Below are 20383 nucleotides of genomic sequence, written 5' to 3' on the forward strand. Positions count from 1 at the left end.
TTTTATACTTTTTGGGAAAAAAATTATATGTATATTATATATTATATTAATTATATTTATATTATTTGTTATTTATGTATTGGTTTATGTCTATCACTGTTTGAGTTGTCTAATAGTGGTTTTATCTCTAATTCATATTATATATATATATATATATGCTGCTGTTTGACATCAACTGAAACTAGAGTATAGTACAAACAGTCAAGTTTTTTGTACATAATTTCGCCATACATAAGTTTTCATCCAAGGCATTCCAACCATAATTCTTCCATCTTTTTATTAACATATTCTTACTAGAAATCCATTATCCAGTGTTTTGTTTTAAAAATTTTTTTTACCTTTTTAGTATGATGAGTTATGACACGAAAGGGATTTGGCTGCTATTTCTAACAGCTGAAGTGATTATGTTGAGGCTTTGTCTTATTGATTAGTGTTTGAAATTCAAGACAATCTAGGTCAACTTTTGTATTGTAACTTAAATGATAAATATGTTTAACTCCTTTGGATACCCTACAAGGAATTAGTTTCTTATCTTAAAATAAAAATCACTTGTTTTACATCTTAAAATCAAGATTCTTGCTTTATGATAACTTTATGATTCCATTTTAGTTCCTTTTTTTTTTCTTTGCTTTCAGTTGCATCAGTTAGTCTTCTTTCCTATTGTAGTACTGTTTTTAGTCATTTGACTGCAGCCATGCTGGAGCACTGCCTTCGTCAAAGAAACTGACCCCAGGACTTATTGTTTGTAAACTTAGTATTTATTCTATCAGTCGCTTTTGCTAGACTGCTAAGTTACAGAGACATAAACACACCGACATCAGATGACAAGAGATGGAGGGGTGTAAACAGACACACACACACACATATATTTGTGTGTGGGCTTCTTTCAGTTTCTGTCTACCAAACCCATTCACAAGGCTTTGGTTGGCTCTCAGCTATAGTAAATGACACTTAAACAAGATGCCATGCAGTGGCACTGAACCTGGAACAATGTGGTTGGCAAGCAAGCATCTTACCACACAGCCACACTTTAGAATAGAAAGTTTGATTTATTATTGCAGGTGCAAATAGCAATGATAATACCTTTTAGAAAGTATTAAAATGAGTTAGTACATAGTAAATGATATTTAACGAGTAATTCAACTGACTCATGGAAAATTGGTGAATGTTGACTCTAATGTCATTATTAGAAGAGGACACAATAAAAGAGTTTCCTGTTGCCTTCTCCAGACTTACTGAAGTACTTGAGTTTAGTATAGCAAGTAGTGAACTGTAATTCCACATAGTACTAAAAGTGGGAGGATTAGTTCATTCATAAATAAGAATCTTTACAAGGGGTTACAGGATATAGTGCTGCCAATGATGGAAGCTTCAACCTTATAACAGGCAAGATTAGAGTCTTATGAACTCCGCTGACTAACACTTGTTTTGTATCAATTATTTATAAAAGCAATTAAGTTGTCTAATTTTCTCTAGAGTCAAATATGATTTATTTTAGGTGTCGGTGGCATTGAAGCAGAGGCTGTCATGCTTGGTCAATCAATTAGTATGGTGCTTCCGAAAGTTGTTGGTTACAAATTGATTGGTGAACTTGATCAATACACAACATCCACTGACGTGGTCCTTACAATTACTAAGGTAATTCATACATTTCTATTTCTATATATTTTTATTACTTGTTTTTCTAAAAAAAAAAAAAGTCGTTTGTATTGAGTCTGGCTGGCCTGAATAAATACAAATAACTTTTGATAGTTTATATAATATATATATATATAATATATATATATAATATAATATATAATGAAATTATTGCATACAGTGCTCAGGTGCACCACAACCTGTCAAAAAGCGCATATTAAGTATAAGAAGTAATGTACAAATGTCTGGAGAGCGAACAATGTATGAATCAGATACATGCTTGCGTGTGTATGGAGGGGAGAAAATCAGGTGTTGTGTTGGCGAATCTCAGAAAGCATGGAAGTTTTGAAGGATGCAGTGCTCCGACAACTAACAACTGATGCCGGCAGTTTGTTCCATACTTCAGCAACTCTTAGCGTGAAAAAATGTTTCCAAAAGTCATGGGAGCTGTGCTGTTTTCTGACTTTGTTAACATGTCCATGGGTGTTAGACAGATGGAGTTTGAAAAGGTGCTCAGAGTTATTGTTTGTAAGATGGTTGATAATTTTATGGGTGTCTGCCAAGTCAGCTGCCAGACATTGGAGTTTCAATGTATCCATGCCCAGGGAAGTAAGGCGTTCAGAATATGGCAAATGCCTGATGGTTTGTATACTTGAAGGTTACTCATTATCATTGTCGTCATTTAACAGCCCACTCTTCATACTGACATAGGTTGGATGTTTTGACAGGGAACCAGAAGCTGCAAGGCTGCATCATACTCCAGTGTCATCTTTGACTTGGTTTCTCTGGTTTGATGCCCTTCCTAATGCCAGCCACTTTGCAGAGTGGACTGGGTGCACTTTTTGTGCCACAAGCATTAGTGAGGTGGCTGTGTAACTTATAAGACGGAATAGAACAAGAGGGGAAAAAAAGAAGAAGGAAAAAATTCCCACTACTAAGGGGAAGTATTTGTGAAGGAAAGTGTAATAGAGAGACATGCTATAGAGAAGATACATGGCTAAAGGAGATAAAAGGAAGGTAGTGATGGGGTGCGAGCTAGCAGAAACGTTAGCATGTTGGGCGAAATGCTTAGCAGTATTTCGTCTGCCACTAGGTTCTGAGTTCAAATTCCGCTGAGGTTGACTTTGCCTTTCATCCTTTCGGGGTCGATTAAATAAGTACCAGTTATGCACTGGGGTTGATATAATCGACTTGATCCGTTTGTTTGTCCGTTTGTCTCCTCTGTGTTTAGCCCCTTGTGGGTAGTAAAGAAATCGGTAGTGATGGGGTGCTAGAGCAAACACTTAAGTGAGCATAAGAGAGGACACAGACAGTGTGTCACAGAAGGTGATGAGCGTGGATGCTTTCATTAGAGTGGAGTAAGGTAATAAGCTGGTTGAAACAAAGGTTAATGTAGAGGAATGATGGACTAAGATGGGGGGTGCAGATGATGAGAGAGGAAATTTGATGTTGAAGGTAACAACATTACTTTCACTAAATTTCTCTGAGAAGGTTTTACAAAAGCTCTGCTACTGGTTAAGGTGAACGATTCCTGGTTGCTGTTAATGGCTGTCTCTGTTACCATTAAGATCAGGAAATATCTCTATTGAGATAAACCCTGATTGAGAGATAAGAATTGGGTGAGTTGAAGGTCAAACTCCGAAGTGCAGTATTTAGGGATAATGACAGTATTAGAGCTAATGGCCTTGTTTGCCCACAGAACTGTCATTGTTGAGGGATGTCAGGAAAGAGAATTTTATCAAGTTGATGAAATTTTTTTTTTTTCTTGGCAAGGGACTAAAAGTTTTAGCTGCAGTTTGGGATAAGGAAAAGCTTGAGGTTTCTCCTGTATCTATTTTCAATGATGCTGTAACTAGCCTTGCTTTTACCTTTATTTGAAAATTATTGTGATGCCTGTCAAAAATGAAGTTTATTTCTTCCTTGTCTTTGCCATTTTCTTCTTGTATTTCATTTTATCTTTTTTCACTTATTTTTACCTCCATTCACTCTTTTTATTCTCACTGACCTATTCATATACTTCATTTCTTTTCTCTCTCTCTCTCATATGGATATTTTCTTTCCCACCTCTCTCAGCAACATCATAGAACAAAACCAACAACAACAACAAAAAAACTCCGGTGTGTGATTTAAAGTTTTCTATATTTCTATATCAAGATGTTCTCTTTTTGTTCTGTCTAGCATCTACGAAGTGTTGGTGTTGTTGGTAAATTTGTTGAGTTCTACGGCCCAGGAGTTGCCCAACTTTCTATTGCTGATCGATCAACGATATCCAATATGTGTCCTGAATACGGAGCTACTGTTGGTTATTTTCCAATTGATCAAATGAGTATGGATTATCTTCAACAAACCAGTAAGACATTTGACATTTAATCAGATGTGTGTGTGTATGTATGTGCAAGTTTACTTTCTTCCATCTGTCCATTGCTAATTTTTGTATTTACTTTGGGTTCTTATTTCATCTTTTTTTTTTTTTTTGCATTAACATCTTTTCTTTGTGCTTGTGTCAGTGTCTAAGAGTTACTGACACAAGAGTAACAATCCAAACAAGACTTGTTGGATTTTCCTTTGGACATGGCATGAAAAATCACCAATGTCTCAAAGGAGTGAGTGTTGTGGAGTTTAGTTACATCCAACAAACACTGAAGTTTTTCCCAAAATCCAGGGTTTTTATAACTGCTCAACTTGACTTTAAAGAATCGAAATTACATACAAATATTCTTTAAGTAACTCTTAGAATTCTTATATGAGCAGTTATATTAACCAATGGAAAAACGACAATAATATTTCTTCAGCAATACGACATTACGTCATATTGTCAGCTACCACAAATTGGCGCCTTATTTTAAAATGGCTACTTGCTACATGTCTATTAGACATTTATTAAAGTAAAAATTTTAATGACTGTATACTGATTTTCTTTTTGATAAATTCTAAAGGATATGTCACTTTATAAAACTTATCTCTTGCAGTATTGTGCTACTTTACATAAATCTAAGATTTGCTGTTTTATGCAATTATCTTCAGTCTAAACTTTATGCAGTCAAGGTTGAATAATTTTCACAAAGCATTTCTTATCGTAATGAGAAATATTTACCATCTATAAGTGATTGGTGGTTTGGAACATAATTCTTCAAATCAAAGTTTTGAGGATCAGTTTTCGCTCACATCTGATTCATATACATCATACACTTTTCTGAAACAAGCATTTTAATGACATTTGGTTAAGTAAATTTCAGTTATGTCTAAAAATAACAGTGGCTGTGTGGTAAGTAGCTTGCTTATGAACCACATGTTTCCGAGTTCAGTCCCACTGCGTGGCACCTTGGGTAAGTGTCTTCTACTATAGCCTCGGGCCGACCAAAGCCTTGTGAGTGGATTTGGCAGACGGAAACTGAAAGAAGCCCATCGTATATATATATATATATATATATGTGCGTGTCTGTGTTTGTCCCCCCAACATCGCTTAACAACCAATGCTGGTGTGTTTACGTCCCCGTAACTTAGCGGTTCAGCAAAAAAAAAGACCGATAAAATAAGTACTAGGCTTACAAAGAATAAGTCCTGGGGTCGATTTGATCGGCTAAAGGCGGTGCTCCAGCATAGCCACAGTCACATGACTGAAACAAGTAAAAGAGTAAAAGAGTTCGATAATTGAGGCTTAGATATCAGAATATGAGTGTTGTTACTTCGTATTCTAGGTTTATATGAAAATAGGAAAATGGTTGTTGTCGGTCATTATTAGACATGAAAAAACTTTACTTTGAATCTAAACGAGATTCAGTTTGTTATGTTGTTACAGTAAATTATATATATTTTATGATGTGGTAATTGCTACATTTCACTTTTTCTGCAAAATTTTCTTCCTTTTTAGATCGCAGTGAAGAAAAACTTTCATATATAGAAACATTCCTTAAAGCAAACAAAATGTTTAGAGATTATACCAAATCTGAGGAGGATCCTATATATAGTGATGTAAGTCGTAGAATTTCTCTTATCTAGAAATTTATTTAACATCTAAAGGAAAAAATGTTTTTGATTATTGATAAATTCTGATTGATTATAGTCTCCTCTAGTTAGAATATAAGTATATGGTAAGTCAAAAATTGTATGCACTCTTATTTCTGTAATTTATTAAATCAAAAGCAGGGGTTGAACAAATGCATAATTTTTTCAACTGTCTCCTGCCTTTCTGATGTACTTTTTCCAGCTGTCTACTAGTTTGCTTATTCCATCAGAGAAGAAGGTTTTGGCTGGTTTCGCAGCCATTTATGTACCACGTCCTGTGTTTTGTCATTCTTAGCAAATTGATGACCTCGTAAAGTATGGTTGAGTGGTCCAAAGTGGTGAAGGTCAAAAGGGGTGAGATCTGGACTCTATGCAGGATGTTCTAGCTGCTTGAGACCCAAGTTTTCAATGGTTTCAACTGGGTGGTGGGCAGCCATATGTGAGAATGCATTGTCATGCAACAATAATACTTGCTTTGACAATAGACCTCAGCATTGGGTGTCGTTTGCTGGTTTCACTGTAATCTACACTGGTAACTGTAGACCCCTTTTCCAGTAAAATACGTCAGTATAGGCCTATTTGCACCCCCAAAACAGTCAGCATAACTTTTCCTGTGGAAAGTCAAGTCTTGAATTTCTTTTTGGCAATTCTAGGTGTTTCCACTCCATACTTTACCTTTTGAATTCTAGCTCAATGTGATGGGTCCTAGTCTCATCTAGTGTGACTATTCTTTCCAAAACAGCTTCACCTTCATCGTAGTACTGGTTGAGTAAGCATTGTTGTGGTTATGCACTTTGATAAGCTCCCTTGGCTCCTATCTCACACAGACTTTACGCAAGTAAAGCTTGTCTAAGATGATTTCATATTCGGAAGCATGACTAATTTGCAGAGAACATGCCACCGCATTGATGTTCATTCATTGGTTTGCCAGAACCGCTCCTTGAACTTGTGGTGGAGGTTGATGGGTGTCCTGCTCCCATTTCATGCTTCACATTTCTCTGGCCATTTTAAAACTTGTTACTCCACTCATACACACTTTTATGCAGTATAGCGCTGTCCTTATATTGCCTGCAATAAATTTCGAACCTGGGCACACATCCAAGCCAGAGAAATCAGATCACTAATCTCTGTTCTTCCTTGGTGCACACTGGCAGTGGAGTGGCCATGTTTATTCTGTAACAATCATCATCATCATCGTTTAACGTCCACTTTCCATGCTAGCATGGGTTGGACGGTTCAACTGGGGTCTGGGGAGCCAGGAGGCTGCACCAGGCCCAGTCTGATCTGGCAGTGTTTCTACAGCTGGATGCCCTTCCTAATGCCAACCACTCCGAGAGTGTAGTGGGTGCTTTTTATGTGCCACCGGCACAGGTGCCAGACAAGGCTGGCAATAGAGAGAAAGACGTTTACAGCACCTAGGTTTCCCAAGCGAAATAAAGAATTAAAAAAAAAAAACTGGAACAATAAAGGCCAAACCTTGGTTACATACCCACAAGAGTGCCACCTTTTAATATGCAAGTACTGAAGGCAGTGCAGCCAACCTAAACAAAGTTTTGCCAAAAGTACAGTTAACCTTTGACTGCCCCTTGTATCTATACAACCAGATTGTGTTTCAAAGGTAGTCTGTTCCTTATAATGTAACACTATCTCTTATTACAATTGTAAAGGCAATATCTGGTTCCAATTTAGCTGGCTTGGGATTTGGCTTGTACCATCCTGTACAAGCTTCAGCTTTTCTTTATTTATTTATTACTTTACTTATCAGCCAGTTCCCCTTTTTATAATCTTATTACTCATTACTAGTAGAACACATTCATCTGTGTTTTTCTCCATTTTAAGAAATGTTTCAAAGATATTTGACTCCAAGAAAAGAACTTTCATCTCTATATATATAAACGGCAAAATGTCTGTGTGCATGTCCTTTATACAAATCCACAATTTTTCAGTTAGAGAGCTCGCACTTTCTATGGTCATTCAAAACCGTTCAACGGTGGTCGTGCACATCTTTACATTTCCCCAGTCACCTCGTAAAGCTATTAAAAAGTCAATAGAAGTGACATTTTTGTGAATTTTCTATCCAAAACCCAATCAAAATGCCCGAAACTTGATACGCCAATTGAATGCCAGCTAGCTGTATGTGGTTGGTCGGAAATTTGGACAGTACTCGTGTGTGTATGTGCACATGCATGCAGCTGTATATGCATGCACTAGCACTATGACCCGGCGTTGCCAGGTCATAGTGCTAGTATTATCTAAATGAATTGTAAAGGCAAATGGCTAGTACTTGAAGTACAACATGTAGTAAAGTGCATGCATGCATATTTCGTACAGTAAGCCTCGAGGTTAACTAAAAGTATAGGACTTCTTCATAACAAAAAAAGACAAAAAGATAGGGGAGACCACTCTGATATTTTAATTAAATTCAGTGGAATATAGAATGCAGTGGAGAGTGCACATGATTTTTTGTGGTACAGTAAATGGCTTTTGTCATATTTTTATTAGTCATTATCAGCAAAACCTAGTCTAACCATAACTGCAAGATCTTAGAATGATTATCTTGTCTAGATTACATTATGGTGCTTACATAATATTGAGTTCAAAATTATAGTTTGATAAACATTTGTTGTTACAAAATTAATTTCACATATGTGTATGGGAAAATGTATGTTAGTGATTTTTTTTTTTTGTTTTTATTATTTTACTTAAACAGTATTATGAATTGGATTTGAGCACAGTAAGTTCGTGCTGTTCAGGACCCAAGCGTCCTCATGACAAGGTATTAGTGACAAATATGAAAGAAGATTTCAAGAACTGTTTGACATCACCAGCTGGTTTCAAGGTAAATCTCATATAAAATTACTTCATACATAAGACTGTTTCTATTTTAACCTTTCATTATTTACTTATATGTAAATAGCGTGCTAGCGGGGTGCAGTGAGTACCATACGAGTGTGATCATTGACAGAGCGGCTAACTGGCTTCCGTGCCAGTCATAGTTAAAAGGCACCATTCGAGCATGATCGTTACCAGCGTCGCATTACTGGCACTCGAGCCCCATGTTAGTAGGGTATTAAGAGCACCATCCGAGCATGACCGTTGCCAGAGCGGCTATCAGGCCCCTGTGCCGGTGGCACGTAAAAAGCACCATTCGAGCGTGATCATTACTAGCATTACCTTACTGGCATCCGTGCCAATGGCATGTGTAAAAGATTCGAGCGAGGTCGTTGCCAGTGCCGCCTGACTGGCACGTAAAAGCACCCACTACACTCTCGGAGTGGTTGGCGTTAGGAAGGGCATCCAGCTGTAGAAACTCTGCTAGATCAAGATTGAAGTCTGGTGCAGCCATTTGGTTTGCCAGCCCTCAGTCATACGTCCAAAATAGCCTATTTGTAAACCACATAAGAATTTTGTTGTAGATATTCATTGCTCTCCCTCTTTCTCCTCTCTCTCTCTCTCTCTCCATATATGAGAGAGAGAGAGAGAAAGAGATACACCTATACACACATTTTTATCTATGTATCTTTATGCCTATGTGTATGCCTTTCCTTGGTGAAGAAAGAATCCAAATTAATAAATAAATGCTTACAATCTTAAACTTTACATGTTTACAATGTTGAATCTCATGATGTAAAACATAAACATTGAGGCACAGCAAGATGCTACCAAAGTTTTGAACAAATCCATTGTCATTTGTACATAAAAGGGATCTTTTCGGTTTGAACGGCAGTTTTCAACACAATTTCTAGTTAACTAAACACTTTTAAACTTCGTATACTGGTAGAATGTGTTAAAATAAAACATTTTTTCTCTTAGCTTTCTTGAGAAAATTGTAATTTGTAAGTTTAATTTTTCGAATTTTAACCAATCGATCGCCTCTATTTAGCTAAAATCATTTGCTGTGTCTAAAACTGAGACAACATCCTGTCACTGTTATGTTTACGTTCGGAAAGCGTGTGTATAAAATTATAGAATTATTTTGTTTGTTAATTGTTTAAATTATTTTCCATTGCTTTCGTTTTAGCCTTTCGTTTTTTTGTTTTTCTTAAGCAATGGAAAATAGTTTAAACAATACACTTGTATCTCAAAACAAAAACAAAACGAATAATTTTAGACACGCGTAACAATTAAATTAATTTAACAATTAAGAAAAAAAAAACGAAAGGCTAAATGAAGTTAATGAGTTCTTTCATTTCTGTTCTGCAGGGTTTCCAGATTCCTCCTGATAAATTAGATATAACCATTCCATTTGAGTTTGAAAGTAAAGAAGAAATTTTAAGTCATGGTTCTGTTGTTATGGCAGCCATAACTAGTTGTACTAACACCAGCAACCCTTCTGTTATGCTAGGAGCAGGTTAGTTTGAAATTTTAATTATATTTGTGTTTTAAGAAATAATTTAATTTTTAGCCCTTCATGATGTTAAAATTAATGGTTACTTTACAACTCATTATTTGGTAAATTATTTTGTTTCTTCTCTACATTTTAAATTGATATTATTATTATTATTTTTATGTAAAATTTACTGAATGAAACTTTTTTCTTTATCTCTTTTTTTTTTTTAAAGGTTTATTGGCTAAAAAGGCAGTGGATGCTGGTTTAAAAGTACTTCCTTACATCAAAACCAGCTTATCCCCTGGCAGTGGTGTAGTTACCTATTACCTCAAAGAAAGTGGTGTTATACCTTATCTAGAAGAATTAGGGTAAGCTTTATGAACATAAAGAGACTATTTCCAATCTACATTAATTTTCCTCAAATAAAAATTCATCCAGACATAAAAATAGTAACAATGGGAGTATTATTATGTTTAAGATATTGTCTTTGTGTTTCATATTCAGATTTAATATTGTTGGCTATGGTTGTATGACTTGTATTGGAAACAGTGGCCCATTGTCTGATGAAGTATCTACAGCTATTGAAAAGGTTTGTCCTCTTTCCCACTTACTTGTAACTGAGGTTTCTAAGCTTTTGCCTTTCTCCTTTCTAACAAATTTGTCCAGTGTCAGTTAGGAAATTGTTGTTTTATTCTTAAATGTCATAAAAATGAAAGAAAACATAACTAAAAATATGTTTTGTGAATGTAAAATTATTTCAGTGTTCAAAATGTATTGTCTTATTTCACAGGGTGATTTGGTGGCTGTCGGTGTGCTATCTGGAAACAGAAACTATGAGGGACGTGTTCACCCACTTACTCGAGCCAACTTCTTAGCTTCGCCTCTCTTAGTGATTGCCTATGCTTTAGCTGGAACTATCTGCATAGACTTTGAAACAGAACCATTAGGTAATTGGAGTTTTCACTTCATATACTTGCTACATTTAAGCCTAAGCTGCTATTTTTATTCATTTAGTTTATTGGTAAACTTACTTAAAAGGTGAATTCAGCATGAATATTTTAGAAATTATTGATTTTGAAAGATGGAATTAGTGGTTGCAATAACTTTGTTGAACTGGTGTTTTACTAAGACATAGTTACCTAATGAAATTTATCAAGTAACTTATAGACTCAGCATACTGGTACTGTTGAGAATTTTTATCATCATCATCATCATCATCGTTTAGCGTCCGTGATGATGATGATGATGATGATAAAAATTCTCAACAGTACCAGTATGCTGAGTCTATAAGTTATTTATATTTATTGTAATGCATATTGTATTTGGTGAACCCTGGAGGGTTGAAATGCTAAGTTGATTTGTAGAATTATGATGTTTCATTTGTATTGTGAACTTATTTCACAATGTTTGTGAATCAGTTTTATAATAGAATACTAATTTATTTTTGGACTCAGTATTTCAAGTATTTTCATAACTACTTTACATACTAAAGAATTAAACTATATTTCTAAATGAAGTTTATCTTCTGTAAAATAATTCATAGGTTATAATGCTGATGGAAAACCAATATACCTCAAAGACATATGGCCTACCCGAAATGAAATCCAGGTGATTAAAACCTTTTTTTGTTATTTTATTGATGTAATAGTACCCAACATAGAAGTTGTTTTATAAAGTAATAACAATTAGTTTTGTTCTGCATCGTTTAATGAAACACACAACAATATACTATGCTGCAAAATACATATCTAATCCAAAAATATTTTATAGACTTCATTAGATTCTAAAAATGCTCTACTGTTACTCTCCTGCTAATCGTTTATGTAATTATGGCTTCAAATTTTGGTACAAGTCCAGTAATTTTAGGGAAGGGACTAAGTTGATTACATCAACTGGTACTTAACTTTACTGACCCCAGAAGGATGAAAGACAAGGTCAGTTTTGGTGAAATTTGAACTCAGATTATAAGGATGGACAAAATGCTGCCAAGCATTTTTCCTGGCGAGCTAACAGTTCTGCCAGCTCACCACCTTAGTGGTTATGTAATTATGAAGTTTACTTCACAATCATATGGTTTGGGGTTCTATTCCACTGCATGCTACCTTGTGTGTGTCCTTTATTATAGCTTTGAACTTATCATTAAATTTAATTTACAGTGTCTGGTAAATGAAATTTAATATGTAAGACTGCTTTTATCTCTGTGTTTTCTCATTGACACTGTTTCAGCAAGTGATGTGTTTTGTGTCTCCTTTAAGCTACACATCCTTGATGGCGTCTGTGTCGGTGACACGTAAAAGCACCAACCGATCGTGGCCATTTGCCAACCTACCCTGGCACATAAAAATCATCCACTACACTCTCAGAGTGGTTGGCGTTAGGAAGGGCATCCAGCTGTAGAAACATTGCCAAACCAGACTAGAGCCTGGTGCAGCTTCCCAGACCCCGGTCGAACCATCCAACCCATGCTAGCATGGAAAACGGACGTTAAATGATGATGATGATCCTGTAGCTCAGCAGTTTATGCTGGTCTCATGTAAAGATGAGTGCAGCAGAAATATCTTATTTGAAAATCAAATAAGGATTGATTGCCAGAAGCGCATCTGGCTGTAGAATGGTGCTTCGACCCATACCAGCATAGAAAAAGCAGATGTAAAAAACCACAGTAGTGCCATTTCTCTAATGGTAGTTGTGAATTGGTTCATTGTATCAAAGTCATTAAGATATTTGGAATTTTAATATTATTTAATTGATAGTTAAGGTGTAATAATTAAGCATCTCAGTTTAATACATATAAAAAAGTCACTCTGGTACAGATTGTATTAATGATCCCTCCACCCTTTTTAATTTCTTTCTTCACTTTTAAATCAGTACCAGGGTAATCTATAAAAGTCGCTTTCTTTTTATAGGCGTTTCAATTTACTTTAGGTAAACTTTCATTATTTTTTAGTGTTCTATTTTTGCCAGTTTTATCAAGATATGCCCAACTGTTTTTATTTCACATCTCATTATTTGAAATTTAGGGTATGTATGGATTGCTTCAGTTATAAAAAAGAATTGTAAAATTTTAGAAATTGACTGATTTTTAGTTGAGCATTTTCTTGAGCATTTGAAATTGATATAAATAGATAATGCAAGTTTGTAGTTATGATGTTGGAAACTGGTTACTAACGATAAATGAGACTTTGAAAATTGGTGAGAATCTAATGAAATTTTTACATCTTTGAATTCAAAACACTTTACCTTTGTTCTAAGAATTTTAATCTTGAAATATTTTAAACTTTTAGGTTGTTGAAAAGAAGAATGTAATTCCAGCTATGTTCAAAGAAGTCTATTCAAAAATAACAGTGAGTATAGCTGTGATTTTTTTTTTTTTAATCTACTTCAGTTTTTATGTTAAGAATTTCCATAGTTCCCACATTGCAGGATGTTTAGTTCACCAGTCCCTATAAAAGGGAGGGATCTTGAGCGACCAGCAGAGGAGGGAGAGAGTACCTTGTACATAATAAAGATAGAGAGTACTCAATAACCCAATGTATGTACATTTGCTCAGGTGACCAGAGAGGGGAATAGGAAAGACAGAGTAATAATATCAGAAAAACCAGAATGGATGGGTAAAAGATGCAAGAATATAATGAGAAAAGCAGACTTATTTGGAGGTGGGCAATAGAAATGGCTCAGAGTAAAGGGAGTGATGGTTGACAGTACAGAAGCAAAGTTTGAGTGTACTAGCTAGAGAGGATGAGTGTGATTCATTGCAGTCTCTTATATATAGGTTTAGGGAGAAGCAAGGGAGTCAGAAGGGTGAGGATGATGCAGTTAAAACAGGTGATGGGGAAATTAATGATGCATGGTTATGAATGATAAAGAGGAAGATGAAGAGTGGGAAAACAATAGTAGATGGTGGGGGATAAAAATATAAGGTGAGGTAGGGGTAGTAAATATATATTTCTTTATTGCCCACAAGGGGACAAACAAGGACAGAAAAAGGGATTAAGTCGATTACATCGACCCCAGTGCAAAACTGGTACTTTATTTATCGACCCCGAAAGGATGAAAGGCAAAGTCGACCTCGGAGGAATTTGAACTCAGAACGTAACGGCAGACGAAATATGGCTACGCATTTCGCCCGGCGTGCTAACGTTTCTGCCTTGAGGGGTAGTAAATATCGGCTTGGTATGGTGCAAAATATCTCAGCCTTTAAACACTACAGTCATGTCAGGGTACATTTGGCCATGGGTCGGCAGGTTTGCTGCACTACCACACACATACCACCATCAGTACAGCCCCTAGTCACTTCTGTCAGATACTGCCTCTTCAGGTCAGCCTTTACCACTTCATATGTTTTCTTTAGTTTCCTTCCACAGCTTCAACTAACTTAAAGTGCTTGCCACTTCTTTACTTAGTAGTGCATCTCCATATGCATCACATGATCCTACCAGTGCAGCATTCTTTCTAGTGCACTTTTGGATTTGGATTCATGCACATTAACATTACACATCCATTGGAGCATGCTTGTCCTATTTCTTTTTAGTCTTTGCAACTCACCTAATTTATTAGCTGTAATTTTCCTCTCTATAATATTATTGAGCTGAGATTTTTAAAAAATCATGCTATGTAATCTGACTAACTCCGTAGAATTCAAATCACTCCAATAAATGTAATACTTATTTATTGAAATAATTATGCATTATCTTGTAGATTTTGATGATGTGATTGTATATCTTTAGAATGGCATTGTAGGGTAGGTGTAAGAAGCCAGATCTTGACATTTCAAACATAAAATAGAATGTTTGGGTTAGATATGGCTGAGTAACTAATCAGCAACTCATTAAGAAACACTTGACAAAGCCATATTCAAAGATGTTGTATTTCTCTGACATTTGCCAAAAATGCAAAATTGTTAGCTATATTTTTGTATAATCTAATAATTTACATTATTTAGTTAGGTAATTTTGTTTTTACAAAGCTGGAAGTCTTACTGTAAGTTTATATTAAAAAGAATATTTATAAAAAGCCAAGTTTTTTTTACTGAAGTATGTTTTGTGCCTGAATTATTCAAAACCTGCTTTAATCACATAATGGCAGTGTTTGGGTGCCCTGCTTACCTGCAGTGGAATCATGACTAATCTTTTGCTTACTGTAAATCCTCAAGTAAAGTCCACCCTTGAGTATAATACGCAGGGGATTTTTAGGGGGCTGTACCTCTGGAAAACCTAAACCTTGTGTATAATATGCATCCCTTCTCTAACTTGAGTCAAGGAGGTCTATATAACGTTGTAAAAATGTATACGGTAACGTCCTTTATTATTATTGTATATATATATATATAACATAATGCAAACGTGTAGCTTTTTTGTGCATTTTGTTTGCAGAAAATAAAGAAATAACAGTAATAACGTTTAATAAATGTTGCTAACTGCAAGTTATGGATGATTTAAGGTATTTTCGCACCCGACATCACAAAATGCGTCTGAATAAACATTGCCAGACAGCAAATAGAGACTTGGACATTGCTCAGAAAATAATTTCCATTTTTAACCTCGTATATAGTATGCACTAGGGATTTTGATCTTTAAATTTTGGGGGGAAAATGCGGATTATCCTCGTGGATTTACGGTACTTATAGATTATTTTGTTGATACAAGTCAAAAAACTTTGTTGTGTATTTCCATATAAGTAAACTTAATAGGCAAACTTCAAATATTTATAATAGAGATATTTAAAAAATACTAACAAAACTACAATAAATTATTTATGTATTATATATATATACATAATTTGTAAAGTTTTCATATCCTTTTTTTTTTCAAGTAATGTATATTACTCTTTGTTCTTTTATTTGCATATACCAATGTTTTCTAAAATCTAGGTAATATTTTTTAACCTTGTTATATTAAAACCTGTCTTACATTTTGTTTCAATTTTAGACTGGTAATGACCGTTGGAATAAACTTGCTACACCTGATGATTTATTGTACCCTTGGAATCCAAGGTCATCATACATTAAATCCCCTCCATTTTTTGATAACATGGTACGTTATAATTTTATCTATATGCATTGAAATTATAAAATTACCCTATGATAGATGTGTTCACAATTATCTTCTCAAAATTTATATTATATATTATATATATTTTGAGTTATGTATGTGAAAATCAGTTTTAGATTTCTCATAATCAGATATATTTTTCGATAGGTGATTAGCCTTGCAAACTTAAATGGATCGGTAAAAGTTGACTAGTAATGTTTTAGTCTCAACATTGTAAATGAAAGGAAATAACAACTGGAACTTGGAACCAGATTACTATGGGTTTACCTTCTATTTCACAAAAGTATCAGATGAAAATATTTTGATTGTAGATGTTTAGTTTTTAAAGGAAAGTTTCTTAAATTCAGATCCCTATCAACTATGCTCTTAAACAGAAAAGAATCGATCTCATTGTCTTCCAGCTTCACTTTATACATACAGCATAACTTTCTATAAATCAACTGTTCCTTTAATATTAAACAGCTTGGGTATTCTTGAACCACCATTTCCTTTATAATAGTAACAGCCATACTATTGGTGATATTGCAAGAAGCAGAAATTAAGAGATTGACTTTGATTATTTTGAATACTCTTTACTCTTTTACTTGTTTCAGTCATTTGACTGCGGCCATGCTGGAGCACCGCCTTTAGTCGTGCAAATCGACCCCAGGATTTATTCTCTGTAAGCCTAGTGCTTATTCTATCGGTCTCTTTTGCCGAACCGCTAAGTTACGGGGACATGAACACACCAGTATCGGTTGTCAAGCGATGTTGGGAGGACAAACACAGACACACAAACACACACATATATACGACAGGCTTCTTTCAGTTTCCGTCTACCAAATCCACTCACAAGGCTTTGGTCGGCCCGAGGCTATAGTAGAAGACACTTGCCCAAAGTGCCACGCCGTGGGACTGAACCCAGAACCATGTGGTTGGTAAGCAACATTCAGAATACTGAATGTTGCTTACAGACCGTGTTATGATGTAGGTAATTTTGGATTGGATTCTGTCACTTTAAATCAATGAAAATGTTTTGATTGTTTTTTTAAAAATTATTAATTATTAACTTTACACAATTTCAGGATTATATTTTAACAACTTTTTTTTTTCCAGACTAAAGAACTTCCTGTTATTGATTCCATTAAAAATGCCTATGTCCTTATGAATTTTGGAGACTCTGTTACTACAGACCATATATCTCCAGCTGGTAGCATTGCTAGAAATTCACCTGCTGCTCGTTACTTAGCTTCTTTAAAGTAGGTATATTTTGTTTTTGTCTAATTTTTGAAGAAAACATGTTTCCTGTCTTGCTTGTTGTTCACCTCTCTGCTTTTGTAGTTCTAATATTTTATAACTTTATCGAAGCTTATTCCTCTCTATACAGATCTCCACGTAATCTACATATATAAACGGCAAAATGTCTGTGTGTGTCCTTTATACAAATCCACAATTTTTCAATTAGAGGGCTCGCACTTTCTATGGTCATTCAAAACCGTCCAAGGGTAGTTGTGCACATCTTTACATTTCCCCAGTTACCCTGCAAGGCCATTAAAAAATCAATAGAAGTGACTTTTTTGTGAATTTTCCATCCAAAACCCAATCAAAATGCCCAATTGAATACCAGGTAGCTGTACGTGATTGGTCGGAGATTTGGACAGTACTCGCGTGTATGTGTGCATGCACACAGCTCTATATGCATGCACTAACACTATGACCCGGCATTGCTTGGTCATAGTGCTAGTTTGATTACTATTTGGTTTGGTAGTCAAGTAGTTAGCAACCTCAGTACTAAATAACATAGCATTTATGACTTAGATATTGCGAAATAGTTGATTTGTATCACAAGTTAGTAATAAATCTATCAAGTGCTATGATTTTTATGTGGCTTGGATTTATATTGTATGTAACTTTATAGATAATTTTGAGCTAAACATTTGATATATAAACCATTTACTCTTCAGTATGTAAAACAAGATAAGATCCTGCACAAAACGTCAGGACTCAGTTTTCTTGTTTTACAAATCTGATATACATATGACAGAGTCTAGTGAATCCTGCTGATTAATATCGGACAGGTTCAATATGGTTTTAGTTCAACAGTTTTGAATGAAAATGCTGTTGTAATTGGTGTCCCCTTTTCACTGTGACAGAGCTTACCGTTGTGAGCTTCTGTTATTCTCCTCCCAGGTATTTCTTAAGGCAGCGAGCTGGCAGAAATGTTAGCATGCCAGGCGAAATGCGTAGCTGTATTTCGTCTGCCGTTACATTCTGAGTTCAAATTCTGCCGAGGTCGACTTTGCCTTTCATCCTTTCAGGGTCGATAAATTAAGTATCAGTTACGCACTGGGGTCGTTATAATCGACTTAATCCGTTTGTCTGTCCTTGTTTGTCCTCTCTGTATTTAGCCCCTTGTGGGTAGTAAAGAAATAAGTATTTCATCTGCCGTTACATTCTGAGTTCAAATTCTGCCGAGGTCGACTTTGCCTTTCATCCTTTCGGGGTTGATAAATTAAGTACCAGTTATGCACTGGGTTCGATGTAATTGACTTAATCCATTTGTCTGTCCTTGTTTGTCCCTTCTGTGTTTAGCCTCTTGTGGGTAGTAAAGAAATAGGTATTTCATTAGAATTAGAGCTAATCTTCAGCCAAATTGTTGCTGGTGGTAGTTTACACATCATTTGGGCCTATGAATTTGACAATAGTAAACAAATGAGGTATAATTTGACAACAGTAAAAAAAAAAAGGAAAATGTAAAGAAATGTGAAATAATAGTTGATTAGAAGAAATGAGAACAGGTTTGAGATTATTTTTGTTAGTATTGTAAACTGAGTTGAAATCATTTGGATTGGGTAAAGAAAGAAAAGATGTATTTAATGGGAACTTGATTTACCTTTTAGACGAGAATATTTTCATTCAAAATTTAGTGTAGAAGTTATTTTGAAGTGGGTGAGATTGTGCTTCAGTTGAATATGTTCTGTCCTCCTATAATCCTCTTTGCAGTAATTTTGTCCCCCAGTGTCAGTGGGGGAGATAGTTTTCAGATTTTCAAAACAAGAGTATTGTGCTTTTGACGCTTGGAACAATTCAGAATATAGGCGGATGTATCAAGGATGATTATGTCTATTATTTTCTTCTTTTTTTTTTTTCATTTTTGTATTTTAGACTAGCAGAGATACCCAGCATTGCTCGGTATTAAAATGGCACAGTTTGTGTGTGTGTGTGTGTGTATATATATGTATATTACAGTTATGTTGAAACAGGTGATATAGGAAAGAGTAGCATTGATAATAAAACATTTGTGGAGAATATTTTAAAGATTTGCTTAAACGACAATTTGAGTTTAGCACACCAATTTGGACAGAATTATAATTTTTATAAGAATGGGATGGATCATATCTGAAAGCAGCTCCAGGTGTTGTGAAAAAAGAATTTGTACGTGCTTTGTTTCTGAGAGCTATTTTATTGGACCTCTATGTAATCTGGCATGCTAAACATTGTTTTAATGATTCAGCATCAAGTGGTGCAGCATGCCTTTGCTGATCTTGGGGAAGTCTCATCTCCCTTCTCTCTTGGGACTCCATCAGACATGCTACAGCATGCCTTTGCTGATCTTTGGAAAGTGTCATGTGCCTTCTGTACTGATACTCCATCTGACATGCTGCAGCTTGCCTTTACTGATGTTGAGAAAGTCTCATGTCCCTTATCTCTTGAGACTCATGCCTTTGATTTTCTGCACTCTTCCTTGCTTTATAGGTGTTTCTGGAGAAATTGTTTTTTTTTGTTTTTTTTTTTGGTGACATATTTTTACAATATTTTAAGCTATGAATTATGAACATTATACATTATTTTTGTATGCATGTAGTATGCCTATATTTTTGTAAACAGTGTGAGTTAACTGAATATAAGCAAACTGTAAATACTTTGCAACAGCTGCGATGATTATGAATTGTTAATTGAACATACATCTAGTAAGAGAGACATACACACTAATATATGTGACGTTGTTGCCATTGTATAAAATGTCCTTTACTACCTCGTACATATCAAATGTGCAAACACACAAAAGTAGAAGAATAAAAGTGAAATAATATTATATCACGCAAGAAAGTAAATTTGTAAACAGAAATTACAAACCCCATTTCAGCAGATAAAGCTCTAGAAGAAAAGTCGAGTGGAAAAATCTTGAGCCATATTAGGATATCTTTTTCTAACACATCTACACTCAGAGGCATGGTTGAATTCTCATTGGTTAGTAATGAAGGCTTATTAGCTGTATCACAACGGTTTTCGATAGAGGGAGAAATGTAAATAGTGTATCTAAATAGATAGAGTGCAAAAAAATTTTAAATAAGTAAGGTAATGTTGTAGGGAGAACATA

At 35.1% G+C, this 20383-nt stretch overlaps 1 protein-coding gene and 1 long non-coding RNA gene across 4 annotated transcripts in view; both read left to right on the top strand.

Moving 5' to 3' along the window:
• Positions 1–20383, top strand: part of LOC115219730 (cytoplasmic aconitate hydratase) — an 85356-nt gene that overhangs the window by 57043 nt on the left and 7930 nt on the right. For all 3 annotated transcript variants that reach the window (XM_029789951.2, XM_029789950.2, XM_029789952.2), the window contains 12 exons: positions 1499–1638; positions 3817–3988; positions 5510–5610; positions 8354–8482; positions 9847–9994; positions 10206–10341; positions 10478–10562; positions 10764–10920; positions 11517–11581; positions 13258–13317; positions 15901–16005; positions 17119–17261. In XM_029789951.2, coding sequence (XP_029645811.1) covers positions 1499–1638; positions 3817–3988; positions 5510–5610; positions 8354–8482; positions 9847–9994; positions 10206–10341; positions 10478–10562; positions 10764–10920; positions 11517–11581; positions 13258–13317; positions 15901–16005; positions 17119–17261 — 1441 coding nt within the window. The remainder of the gene's footprint in view (positions 1–1498; positions 1639–3816; positions 3989–5509; positions 5611–8353; positions 8483–9846; positions 9995–10205; positions 10342–10477; positions 10563–10763; positions 10921–11516; positions 11582–13257; positions 13318–15900; positions 16006–17118; positions 17262–20383) is intronic.
• On the top strand, positions 17750–18711 carry LOC118766211. The gene is made up of 2 exons (XR_005002116.1): positions 17750–18192; positions 18620–18711. It is a non-coding gene; the product is annotated as an uncharacterized LOC118766211 (long non-coding RNA).

The sequence above is a fragment of the Octopus sinensis genome, linkage group LG15 (genome assembly GCF_006345805.1).
Source record: "Octopus sinensis linkage group LG15, ASM634580v1, whole genome shotgun sequence".
In the NCBI taxonomy this organism is placed as follows: Eukaryota; Metazoa; Mollusca; class Cephalopoda; order Octopoda; family Octopodidae; genus Octopus; species Octopus sinensis.